General features: G+C 47.1%; 2 protein-coding genes across 3 annotated transcripts in view; one reads left to right on the forward strand and one right to left on the reverse strand.

The window, feature by feature from the left end:
* Positions 1-1538: 1538 nt before the first annotated feature.
* LOC123485350 lies at positions 1539-5134 on the reverse strand. The gene is made up of 4 exons (XM_045216263.1): positions 5123-5134; positions 2479-2853; positions 2299-2410; positions 1539-2152 (listed from the first exon to the last, which is right to left on the reverse strand). The coding sequence occupies exons 1-4, from the start codon at positions 5132-5134 to the stop codon at positions 1632-1634; spliced, it is 1020 nt and encodes a 339-aa protein (XP_045072198.1). The 3' UTR covers positions 1539-1631.
* A 2555-nt stretch (positions 5135-7689) lies between these two features.
* Positions 7690-13437, forward strand: part of rnf216 (ring finger protein 216) — a 139343-nt gene continuing 133595 nt past the window's right edge. Inside the window, exons 1-4 of one of the 2 annotated variants that reach the window (XM_045216265.1) lie at positions 7690-7762; positions 8794-8933; positions 10078-10190; positions 11918-13437. The exon at positions 11918-13437 is cut by the window's right edge and continues 289 nt beyond it. In XM_045216265.1, coding sequence (XP_045072200.1) covers positions 8867-8933; positions 10078-10190; positions 11918-13437 — 1700 coding nt within the window. In that variant the 5' untranslated portion in view covers positions 7690-7762; positions 8794-8866. Of the gene's footprint in view, positions 7968-8793; positions 8934-10077; positions 10191-11917 lie in introns of both variants that reach the window. The other variant, XM_045216264.1, reaches the window with a different exon arrangement.

The raw sequence follows: 13437 nt of genomic DNA on the forward strand, positions 1-13437 counted from the left end.
ACAGCAGGAGTCCTACAGAGAGTCTGATCAGAGCATAGCGGAGCAGGAGTCCTACAGAGAGTCTGATCAGAGCATAGCAGAGCAGGAGTCCTACTGAGAGTCTGATCAGAGCATAGCGGAGCAGGAGTCCTACAGAGAGTCTGATCAGAGCATAGCACAACAGGAGTCCTACAGAGAGTCTGATCAGAGCATAGCAGAGCAGGAGTCCTACAGAGAGTCTGATCAGAGCATAGCGGAGCAGGAGTCCTACAGAGAGTCTGATCAGAGCATAGCAGAGCAGGAGTCCTACAGAGAGTCTGATCAGAGCATAGCACAACAGGAGTCCTACTGAGAGTCTGATCAGAGCAGGAGTCCTACAGAGAGTCTGATCAGAGCATAGCACAGCAGGAGTCCTACAGAGAGTCTGATCAGAGCATAGCGGAGCAGGAGTCCTACAGAGAGTCTGATCAGAGCATAGCACAGCAGGAGTCCTACAGAGAGTCTGATCAGAGCATAGCGGAGCAGGAGTCCTACAGAGAGTCTGATCAGAGCTAGAGCAGGAGTCCTACAGAGAGTCTGATCAGAGCATAGCACAGCAGGAGTCCTACAGAGAGTCTGATCAGAGCATAGCACAACAGGAGTCCTACTGAGAGTCTGATCAGAGCATAGCGGAGCAGGAGTCCTACAGAGAGTCTGATCAGAGCATAGCACAGCAGGAGTCCTACAGAGAGTCTGATCAGAGCATAGCACAGCAGGAGTCCTACAGAGAGTCTGATCAGAGCATAGCACAACAGGAGTCCTACAGAGAGTCTGATCAGAGCATAGCAGAGCAGGAGTCCTACTGAGAGTCTGATCAGAGCATAGCAGAGCAGGAGTCCTACTGAGAGTCTGATCAGAGCAGGAGTCCTACAGAGAGTCTGATCAGAGCATAGCAGAGCAGGAGTCCTACAGAGAGTCTGATCAGAGCATAGCACAACAGGAGTCCTACTGAGAGTCTGATCAGAGCATAGCGGAGCAGGAGTCCTACTGAGAGTCTGATCAGAGCATAGCAGAGCAGGAGTCCTACTGAGAGTCTGATCAGAGCATAGCAGAGCAGGAGTCCTACTGAGAGTCTGATCAGAGCATAGCAGAGCAGGAGTCCTACTGAGAGTCTGATCAGAGCATAGCAGAGCAGGAGTCCTACAGAGAGTCTGATCAGAGCATAGCACAACAGGAGTCCTACAGAGAGTCTGATCAGAGCATAGCACAACAGGAGTCCTACTGAGAGTCTGATCAGAGCAGGAGTCCTACAGAGAGTCTGATCAGAGCATAGCACAGCAGGAGTCCTACAGAGAGTCTGATCAGAGCATAGCGGAGCAGGAGTCCTACAGAGAGTCTGATCAGAGCATAGCAGAGCAGGAGTCCTACTGAGAGTCTGATCAGAGCATAGCGGAGCAGGAGTCCTACAGAGAGTCTGATCAGAGCATAGCACAACAGGAGTCCTACAGAGAGTCTGATCAGAGCATAGCAGAGCAGGAGTCCTACAGAGAGTCTGATCAGAGCATAGCGGAGCAGGAGTCCTACAGAGAGTCTGATCAGAGCATAGCAGAGCAGGAGTCCTACAGAGAGTCTGATCAGAGCATAGCACAACAGGAGTCCTACTGAGAGTCTGATCAGAGCAGGAGTCCTACAGAGAGTCTGATCAGAGCATAGCAGAGCAGGAGTCCTACAGAGAGTCTGATCAGAGCATAGCGGAGCAGGAGTCCTACAGAGAGTCTGATCAGAGCATAGCACAGCAGGAGTCCTACAGAGAGTCTGATCAGAGCATAGCGGAGCAGGAGTCCTACAGAGAGTCTGATCAGAGCATAGCACAGCAGGAGTCCTACAGAGAGTCTGATCAGAGCATAGCACAGCAGGAGTCCTACAGAGAGTCTGATCAGAGCATAGCACAACAGGAGTCCTACTGAGAGTCTGATCAGAGCATAGCGGAGCAGGAGTCCTACAGAGAGTCTGATCAGAGCATAGCACAGCAGGAGTCCTACAGAGAGTCTGATCAGAGCATAGCACAGCAGGAGTCCTACAGAGAGTCTGATCAGAGCATAGCACAACAGGAGTCCTACAGAGAGTCTGATCAGAGCATAGCAGAGCAGGAGTCCTACTGAGAGTCTGATCAGAGCATAGCAGAGCAGGAGTCCTACTGAGAGTCTGATCAGAGCAGGAGTCCTACAGAGAGTCTGATCAGAGCATAGCAGAGCAGGAGTCCTACAGAGAGTCTGATCAGAGCATAGCAGAGCAGGAGTCCTACTGAGAGTCTGATCAGAGCATAGCGGAGCAGGAGTCCTACAGAGAGTCTGATCAGAGCATAGCAGAGCAGGAGTCCTACAGAGAGTCTGATCAGAGCATAGCAGAGCAGGAGTCCTACTGAGAGTCTGATCAGAGCATAGCAGAGCAGGAGTCCTACAGAGAGTCTGATCAGAGCAGGAGTCCTACTGAGAGTCTGATCAGAGCATAGCACAACAGGAGTCCTACTGAGAGTCTGATCAGAGCATAGCGGAGCAGGAGTCCTACTGAGAGTCTGATCAGAGCATAGCAGAGCAGGAGTCCTACTGAGAGTCTGATCAGAGCATAGCAGAGCAGGAGTCCTACAGAGAGTCTGATCAGAGCATAGCGGAGCAGGAGTCCTACAGAGAGTCTGATCAGAGCATAGCAGAGCAGGAGTCCTACTGAGAGTCTGATCAGAGCATAGCAGAGCAGGAGTCCTACAGAGAGTCTGATCAGAGCAGGAGTCCTACTGAGAGTCTGATCAGAGCATAGCAGAGCAGGAGTCCTACTGAGAGTCTGATCAGAGCATAGCAGAGCAGGAGTCCTACTGAGAGTCTGATCAGAGCAGGAGTCCTACTGAGAGTCTGATCAGAGCATAGCAGAGCAGGAGTCCTACTGAGAGTCTGATCAGAGCATAGCAGAGCAGGAGTCCTACTGAGAGTCTGATCAGAGCATAGCAGAGCAGGAGTCCTACTGAGAGTCTGATCAGAGCATAGCACAACAGGAGTCCTACTGTGTTCCCTCCATCTCACACTGAACAGAAGACAATCAGCCTGGAAATAAATACATACTCTTCAAATACAACATTTCAATGGCACTTATTTGACCGTTTTGAAATATTTTTACTGTTGTTTCTAAATGACTAAAATGGAAGTTATATCAAATATGTTTCCATCTCTTCCTATGCAAATATGAGTCATGATCCTTCTGGGTCAGAGGATGGAAAAATAAAAAATAAATTATTTTTTCTATTTTTGTTGACAATTCAAAGTTACAATATGAAAAAGCAATCATTCATTGCAACACATACTGTAGCTACAAATAAAACAAACAAACATAGCTAGCTAGCTACAACACTATATCACAATGCAAGATCTTGTGTTCATGTTGCAGAGACGTGTCAACACAGGATCATCTGATCAGTCAGTCTCGTGGTTCAAAAGCTACCCGTCCAGTTTGATGACAGTCATCTGAAATGTTAACTGTCCAGAAGGGGGCGCCACAGGGCTCTGTTCTTGAACCACTGTTGTGTACCGTCTATAATAATAATAATAATATGCCATTTAGCAGACGCTTTTATCCAAAGCGACTTACAGTCATGCGTGCATACATTATTTTGTGTATGGGTGGTCCCGGGGATCGAACCCACTACCTTGGCGTTACAAGCGCCGTGCTCTAACCAGCTGAGCTACAGAGGACCAGAGGTCTATATTAATAATGTTGGTAGAAATGTGTCCAATGGTAGTTTCCGTATTTATGCTGATGACAGGGTTATTTGTTGTTGTACAGTGATACTGAATAAGGCCTTTGAAGAACTGCAGTCTGCCTTTACTAGAAGAACTGCAGTCTGCCTTTACTAGAAGAACTGCAGTCTGCCTTTACTAGAAGAACTGCAGTCTGCCTTTACTAGAAGAACTGCAGTCTGCCTTTACTAGAAGAACTGCAGTCTGCCGTTTACTAGAAGAACTGCAGTCTGCCTTTACTAGAAGAACTGCAGTCTGCCTTTACTAGAAGAACTGCAGTCTGCCTTTACTAGAAGAACTGCAGTCTGCCTTTACTAGAAGAACTGCAGTCTGCCTTTACTAGAAGAACTGCAGTCTGCCTTTACTAGAAGAACTGCAGTCTGCCTTTAATAGAAGAACTGCAGTCTGCCTTTACTAGAAGAACTGCAGTCTGCCGTTTACTAGAAGAACTGCAGTCTGCCTTTACTAGAAGAACTGCAGTCTGCCTTTACTAGAAGAACTGCAGTCTGCCTTTACTAGAAGAACTGCAGTCTGCCGTTTACTAGAAGAACTGCAGTCTGCCTTTACTAGAAGAACTGCAGTCTGCCTTTACTAGAAGAACTGCAGTCTGCCTTTACTAGAAGAACTGCAGTCTGCCTTTACTAGAAGAACTGCAGTCTGCCGTTTACTAGAAGAACTGCAGTCTGCCTTTACTAGAAGAACTGCAGTCTGCCGTTTACTAGAAGAACTGCAGTCTGCCTTTACTAGAAGAACTGCAGTCTGCCTTTACTAGAAGAACTGCAGTCTGCCTTTACTAGAAGAACTGCAGTCTGCCTTTACTAGAAGAACTGCAGTCTGCCTTTAATAGAAGAACTGCAGTCTGCCTTTACTAGAAGAACTGCAGTCTGCCGTTTACTAGAAGAACTGCAGTCTGCCTTTACTAGAAGAACTGCAGTCTGCCTTTACTAGAAGAACTGCAGTCTGCCGTTTACTATTGTCCAGACTCAGCTGTCAGCTGAAGTTGCTCCTTAAATGCTAAAAATACACAAAAGTTTATAGTTTTCACGAAATCTCAAAATGAAAACCACAGATTCTTCCCACGTATAGTCACTATGCAGGACAATAATATAGAAAGAGTAGCAACTTACTAAGTACTTGGGTTTCTTGATAGACGAGTGTCTCACCTTTAACCCCACATCGAAGGTCTTGTGAAAAAGCTTAGGCTTAAATTTTTTATTTATTTTAATTTTCGTAATAAGTCATGTTTTTCTTTTTTGAAAGATGCTTGTTTCCAATACTTTTGAGCCTGTACTTGATTATGGTGATATCCTGTACATGTATTCCCCTGTGCTGTCGTTACATATGCTGGACACTGTACCATGGGGGCGGAGGTTTGTTACCAGCTCACCCATCACTGTGCCCTCTATATGAGATCGGGCTGGCCTTCCTTACCTCTTTTGGAGATTTAATGATTGGTACGTTTTCATTTATAAGGCCACATTGAGGGAGATGTAATGATTGGTACGTTTTCATTTATAAGGCCACATTGAGGGAGATGTAATGATTGGTACGTTTTCATTTATAAGGCCACATTGAGGGAGATGTAATGATTGGTACGTTTTCATTTATAAGGCCACATTGAGGGAGATGTAATGATTGGTACGTTTTCATTTATAAGGCCACATTGAGGGAGATGTAATGATTGGTACGTTTTCATTTATAAGGCCACATTGAGGGAGATGTAATGATTGGTACGTTTTCATTTATAAGGCCACATTGAGGGAGATGTAATGATTGGTACGTTTTCATTTATAAGGCCACATTGAGGGAGATGTAATGATTGGTACGTTTTCATTTATAAGGCCACATTGAGGGAGATGTAATTATTGGTACGTTTTCATTTATAAGGCCACATTGAGGGAGATTTAATGATTGGTACGTTTTCATTTATAAGGCCACATTGAGGGAGATGTAATTATTGGTACGTTTTCATTTATAAGGCCACATTGAGGGAGATGTAATTATTGGTACGTTTTCATTTATAAGGCCACATTGAGTGAGATGTAATTATTGGTACGTTTTCATTTATAAGGCCACATTGAGGGAGATGTAATTATTGGTACGTTTTCATTTATAAGGCCACATTGAGGGAGATGTAATTATTGGTACGTTTTCATTTATAAGGCCACATTGAGGGAGATGTAATTATTGGTACGTTTTCATTTATAAGGCCACATTGAGGGAGATGTAATTATTGGTACGTTTTCATTTATAAGGCCACATTGAGGGAGATGTAATTATTGGTACGTTTTCATTTATAAGGCCACATTGAGGGAGATTTAATGATTGGTACGTTTTCATTTATAAGGCCACATTGAGGGAGATGTAATTATTGGTACGTTTTCATTTATAAGGCCACATTGAGGGAGATTTAATGATTGGTACGTTTTCATTTATAAGGCCACATTGAGGGAGATGTAATTATTGGTACGTTTTCATTTATAAGGCCACATTGAGGGAGATGTAATGATTGGTACGTTTTCATTTATAAGGCCACATTGAGTGTTTTAAGATGTAGTGCTGTGTGTTTTATTTATATTTGACCTTTTATTTAACCAGGCAAGTCAGTTAAGAACAAATTCTTATTTTTCAATGACGGCCTACACCGGCCAAACCCGGCCTACACTGGGCCGATTGTGCGCCGCCCTATGGGACTCCCAATCACGGGCCGGTTGTGATACAGCCTGGAATCGAACCAGGGGGGGGGTCTGTAGTGACGCCTCAAGCATTGAGATGCAGTGCCTTAAGACCCGCTGCGCCGCTCGGGAGCCCAGTTATGTTCTATATGTGTTTGCAACTGTGTGTGCTGCTATTGTTGAGGCAGGCCTCTCGTTGAGACTAAAATAAAATAAAATAAACATCTTACAACGCCTGGATTGGTATTTGACATATCAGCTAAACACATCATATAGCAATCTGATGCCCGACGGTACAGTCAAAGACGTGGCACGCAACCATTGGTTGATGCATGCAACGTCTGAACAGGGGAACACAACCAATGCATACGATTGTCGCTTTCAAGACAACTCGGAAACTCAGAAATGTCAGAAATGGAACGTATCAGAATAAACCTCTACGCAAAAAAAAAAAAAAAAAGATGAGTTTCTGAGTTGTTTTGAAAGCGCTATAGCTATGGTCCAGGTAACCCTGCTTAGAGGATCCATGCATCAACCAATGGTTGCGCGCCACATCATTGATTGTGCCTTTGGGGTACCAGATTGCTAGAACATATCGGCTGCGTTCAAGAGCATCAAAAAACGACTGCAGGCGACTGCCGACTGACTGATCTACAAATCACCTTGCATCATAAATAACACTCATTAATATTTGTGGTCCTCTGTAGCTCAGCTGGTAGAGCACGGCGCTTGTAACGCCAAGGTAGTGGGTTCGATCCCCGGGACCACCCATACACAAAAAATGTATGCACGCATGACTGTAAGTTGTTTTGGATAAAAGCGTCTGCTAAATGGGATATTATATTATTTAGATCAGTCAGTGAGTCACAATTGACTCATGATACATTGCAGTTTGTGGTTAGCCGATACGTAATACACCTACCCAGGCATTGTAAGATCTGGCGTGCTTCAGCAACACCTGGGCAGAGGAGCGGCGCCCATTGGGCTTGTTGCAGCCACGACAGTGCAGGCGGCTGCCGACTGACTTATCTACAAATCACCTTGCATCATAGATAACTACACCTTAATATTTGTAGATCAGTCAGTCAGTCACAATTTTACCCAATGATACGTTACGGTTTTGATGCTCTCGAACACGGCCAATTACTTTTGATTCTAGACTAAACTACAAATGATCTGATAGAACTACATCCCCCAGATTGCTGCGCTGACGTCTGTATGTGACGTAGATACTCTTGTTTTGGCAATTTGTTTCGATTTCCGGTTTTCTTCTTGTTGTTAGCCAAATATTTGAATCAGAGCTACGTGCGATTTCTGTTTGGGACATTCAATAACGTCCGAGTGGTGAGTTTTTAACGACATATAGCTTCGTTAATTACATAACCTTAACTTATTAGATAGCTAACTGGTTGACTAGTTAATTTGAAGTATAAGCGCGTAGCAAGAGTTGTCTCTCGTTAGCTAGCTAGGTTAGTCCAAACAGATACAACTGAACAGAAAGTGCAAGAAACATGAGAAATCACAGCCAACTCCGCCAGTGAACCCTCAGGTAAAGTGACAACCCCCAAACAACATGCAGACAACGTGTTGTTGTCTTATTTTATTAACTGCCATGTTTTTTTTTTAAACCCATGTTTGTCATCGACGTTTCTTTTAACGTTACTTCTGTTTGCTAACGTTAGCTAGTACAGTACAGTTGACTAACGTTGTTAGTAACTAACTATAACAGGACGGTAGCTAGCTAGCTAGCTGTCTCTGTACGCGTACAATCAAAGATACGTCTGCGGTGCAACAGTAATGTTAACTACCTAGTAACGTTAGTACTAGTTAGTTAAAGTTTATGTAGTTAACTAGTTGGGTCGCTAACACCTTTTTTGATAAACTCCCAACTCGTGACTGACAACTTTCACAGGGGGAACTTGATTTGCTAGCTAGCTAGTTCGCTGGAGTTGTCCACTCGGCTCATGAAGTTTCAGGCTACTAGTTAGTTAACGTTAGCCACACAAGCACACCCTTATCTAACGTTAACTAACTACATTCCTTATTTTCTTCTATCGTCAACTCATTAGCTAGCTACCTAAGTTGGCTACAAAAAGTTATTGAATTGAGTTAAAAGGTTTTTTATCGACCCATAAAATACTAGCTCGCTAAACGCCCAGGTTCAGAACACCAACCCCTCTGAGTTGCTGTTAGACTTTGAGTTGATTGCAGTAGCTATCGAATTAACCGTTTGTGTCCTTTTCTTGGCCCACATACACTTGTCCTGCACCTTGACATCTCTGCCGTGTGTGTTGGGTGGTGATGGGGTGTATAATGGGTCCTGTTTGTAAGAGCAGTGCAAGGTATTTACCGTGTGTGTGTGTGTGTGTGTGTAGGGGGATGGTGTTGAGTGTTGGTCAGTGTGTGTGTGTGTGTGAGCAGCTTGCGACTCAGGGAGTGTGATTGAAAATGGCGGACGGAACAGACGATGATGACGTTATTCACCTGGCCAGCTTCAACATCCACCGCAGCCAAGGTACAGTTAATCACCTGGCCAGCATCAACATCCACCGCAGCCAAGGTAAGAGCACACAGGCTACAGTTAACTGTGTGTGTGTGTCTCTGTGTGTGTGTGTGTGTGTGTCTGTGTGTGTGTGTGTGTCTCTGTGTGTGTGTGTGTGTCTCTGTGTGTGTGTGTGTGTCTCTGTGTGTGTGTGTGTGTCTCTGTGCGTGTCTCTGTGTCTCTGTGTGTGTGTGTGTCTCTGTGTGTGTGTGTGTGTCTCTGTGTGTGTGTGTGCGTGTCTCTGTGTGTGTGTGTGTGTGTCTCTGTGTGTGTGTGTGTGTCTGTGTGTGTGTGTGTGTGTGTCTCTCTGTGTGTGTGTGCGTGTCTCTGTGTGTGTGTGCGTGTCTCTGTGTCTCTGTGTGTGTGTGCGTGTCTCTGTGTCTCTGTGTGTGTGTGTGTCTCTGTGTGTGTGTGTGTGTCTGTGTGTGTGTCTGTGTGTGTGTGTGTGTGTGTCTCTCTGTGTGTGTGTGCGTGTCTCTGTGTGTGTGTGCGTGTCTCTGTGTGTGTGTGTGTGTGCGTGTCTCTGTGTGTGTGTGTGTGTGCGTGTCTCTGTGTGTGTGTGTGTGTGCGTGTCTCTGTGTGTGTGTGTGTGTGCGTGTCTCTGTGTGTGTGTGTGTGTGCGTGTCTCTGTGTGTGTGTGTGTGTGCGTGTCTCTGTGTGTGTGTGTGTGTGTGCGTGTCTCTGTGTGTGTGTGTGTGTGCGTGTCTCTGTGTGTGTGTGTGTGTGCGTGTCTCTGTGTGTGTGTGTGTGTGCGTGTCTCTGTGTGTGTGTGTGTGTGCGTGTCTCTGTGTGTGTGTGTGTGTGCGTGTCTCTGTGTGTGTGTGTGTGTGCGTGTCTCTGTGTGTGTGTGTGTGTGCGTGTCTCTGTGTGTGTGTGTGTGTGCGTGTCTCTGTGTGTGTGTGTGTGTGCGTGTCTCTGTGTGTGTGTGTGTGTGCGTGTCTCTGTGTGTGTGTGTGTGTGCGTGTCTCTGTGTGTGTGTGTGTGTGCGTGTCTCTGTGTGTGTGTGTGTGTGCGTGTCTCTGTGTGTGTGTGTGTGTGCGTGTCTCTGTGTGTGTGTGTGTGTGCGTGTCTCTGTGTGTGTGTGTGTGTGCGTGTCTCTGTGTGTGTGTGTGTGCAGGTCGTCGGTCCCGCAGGAGGACCTTCATCACCATATCAGATGACTCTGATGAGGAGCCGGTTACTCTGGTCCCCAACAGTCCTGCCCACGATGATGACGTCAGCATACTAGAGGTACCCTTTAACCTTTAACCCCTAACTCTAACCTCTGACCCTGTCCTGGTGCCTGACCAGCCAGACGATGATGACGTCAGCATACTAGAGGTACCCTTTAACCCCTAACACTAACCTCTGACCCTGTCCTGGTGCCTGACCAGCCAGACGATGATGACGTCAGCATATTAGCGGTAACCTTTAACCTTTAACCCCTAACTCTAACCTCTGGTGCCTGACCAGCCGGACGATGATGACGTCAGCATACTAGAGGTACCCTTTAACCTTTAACCCCTAACTCTAACCTCTGGTGCCTGACCAGCCGGACGATGATGACGTCAGCATACTAGAGGTACCCTTTAACCCCTAACTCTAACCTCTGACCCTGTCCTGGTGCCTGACCGGCCGGATGATGATGATGGTGATGACGTCGTCATACTAGAGGTAACCTTTAACCCCTGACCTCTAACCACTTACTCTAACTCCTGACCTTTAACTAGGGATGCAAATTTCGGTCAATTTTGCTGCCGACTAATTGACCCTCATTAACCGGTTAACAAACGGTTACGTTTGTTCATTTTTAGAGCTTAATTGAAAAGGGCAACAGCGCAAGCCAATCGTCTCACAGCTGAAAGGCTACAGTGTTATTGAACATACAACCACTGTAAAGAAATAGCCCCCTGTTAAACATAATTTCAGACATTTACCAAAAATGCAATTAGTGGGAAAACACTGTTCTAAACAGGGCGCCTGATGCGAGCGGTTCCACATGTGACAGAGATGAACATCTCTTGTTAGAATCTTAGAAAGAGGGGGAATGTAAAGATGCAGCAACTAGGATGGGGTTGCTAATACGATTATGATTGTGCCTTTGGCTTCTGGGACAACGAAACAAAAAGTTGATTTGAAAACCAATAGAACAGGAGAGGAATGCTGTTTTCGATGCCAAATGAGGAAGTCTTTATAAAATAATTGCCTCCACGTTTCTATGGTTGGATTTTTGGCTATAGGCTACTTTAGAAGCATGGTAAGAAACACCTCATAATATGAGGTAAAACGTCCAGGTTTCAAACAATGAAGTTGTATGTTTTCAAAAAAAATGCATACAGTCTCCAATTGCAAGGAAAATTGATGAATATATGTTAATCAATATAAAGCTGGGCCATTAAAACGTTTTTTTATTTTTTATTGTTGTACAATGACTGGGCTTTTATAAGAACATGCTTTACTCCAGCAGCAACCAGCTGCACCTCTCCTGCTGTCTGACAGGTGATATTATACGTGGTCCTCTGTAGCTCAGCTGGTAGAGCACGGCGCTTGTAACGACCAGGGTAGTGGGTTCGATTCCCCGGGACCACCCATACGTAAAAATGTATGCACACATGACTGTAAGTCGCTTTGGATAAAAGCGTCTGCTAAATGGCATATTATTATTATTATTATGTTCATAACCTACCAGTGTCTGTGTGTGTTTGATAAGATACATGATGGACTAACCAAAATACACATGCAGCAGTTTAATTCCACTAAATTATGCAAATGAACCTATAGACAATAAGCATGAACAGTCAAATGTGTTTTCAGCGGCAAACCGAAATAATGGTTATTATCCCTACCTTTTTAACCTTTAACCCCTGACTTGGGAGAGGTTTGGCGCTGGCTAGGTGACACGTCCTGGTCTGTAGACTCTCCTGCTGTATGTCTGTCCGAACCACCCGTCCTCTCTCTCTCCCTCTCTCTCTGTGCAGCCCCTGACCCTGGCACGGCAACGTGTGATTCGTCCAGCAGCACTGTGGGGAGGGGCCTCTGAAGGCGATGGACCAATCATAGAGCTAAAAGAGTTTGAAGGTCATCAGACATCGGGGTCACAGCCAGGGAACCCACACACAACCGCCACACCCTCTACATCCAGAGACAGAGACACCACCACCACCTCATCGACGTCACAGTACAGAGACACCACCACCCCATCGACGTCACAGTACAGAGACACCACCACCCCATCGACGTCACAGTACAGAGACACCACCACCCCGTCGACGTCACAGTACAGAGACACCACCACCCCGTCGACGTCACAGTACAGAGACACCACCACCCCATCGACGTCACAGTACAGAGACACCACCACCCCCTCTACATCCAGAGACACCACCACCACCCCGTCGACGTCACAGTACAGAGACACCACCACCACCCCGTCGACGTCACAGTACAGAGACACCACCACCACCCCATCGACGTCACAGTACAGAGACACCACCACCCCCTCTACATCCAGAGACAGAGACACCACCTCATCGACGTCACAGTACAGAGACACCACCTCATCGACGTCACAGTACAGAGACACCACCCCATCGACGTCACAGTACAGAGACACCACCCCATCGACGTCACAGTACAGAGACACCACCACCCCATCGACGTCACAGTACAGAGACACCACCACCCCATCGACGTCACAGTACAGAGACACCACCACCACCCCATCGACGTCACAGTACAGAGACACCACCACCCCATCGACGTCACAGTACAGAGACACCACCACCCCATCGACGTCACAGTACAGAGACACCACCACCACCCCATCGACGTCACAGTACAGAGACACCACCACCCTATACAGAGCTGTGGTACGACCCCACATCCAGTCCCAGCCCAGACCATCCACCTCGACCTTAACACAGACCAGACCTCAACCCCAGACCAGGCCTGTCCTGCAGGAGGTCAAGTTAGTTCTGCTCCCTCCGGTCCAGACCCCTGCTCCCCTACAGCAGCTCCATCCTGGACCCCTCAACCAGCCCCGGCCCCGGCCCCCCCTGCAGCCTCATGCTCTCCTGCTAACCCATGCCTTCCAGATGCAGCAGCCAAGAGCCCTTCAGCCCCGACCCGCTCCCCAAAGGTGGCCTGCGGGCCCCTGTGCCGACCTTGCCCCCCCGGTGCTGATAGCTGCGGCCCCAGAGCCTCTGGGCCCCCCGGAGACCGGCCATCGCATCACCCTGGGCAGCCAGACCCCTGGGGGCCCCAACCCCCAGCCCAGAGCCTCGCTGCTGGCACACGACCGCCCTCTGTCCCTGGAGCCACAGGTGGTGGTTGTGGTTAACCGGCCAGCCACTCAGTTTCCTCTCCCCGACCCAGCTCTCGCTGTTCCCCAAAACCCTAACCCCATAGCCCCAGCCCCTAACCCTCCAGCTGCCATCCCAGCACCTATAGCCATAGCCCCGGCCCCTGACCCTCCAGCTGCCATCCCAGCACCTATAGC

Source organism: Coregonus clupeaformis, unplaced genomic scaffold, assembly GCF_020615455.1.
Source record: "Coregonus clupeaformis isolate EN_2021a unplaced genomic scaffold, ASM2061545v1 scaf0656, whole genome shotgun sequence".
NCBI lineage: Eukaryota > Metazoa > Chordata > Actinopteri > Salmoniformes > Salmonidae > Coregonus > Coregonus clupeaformis.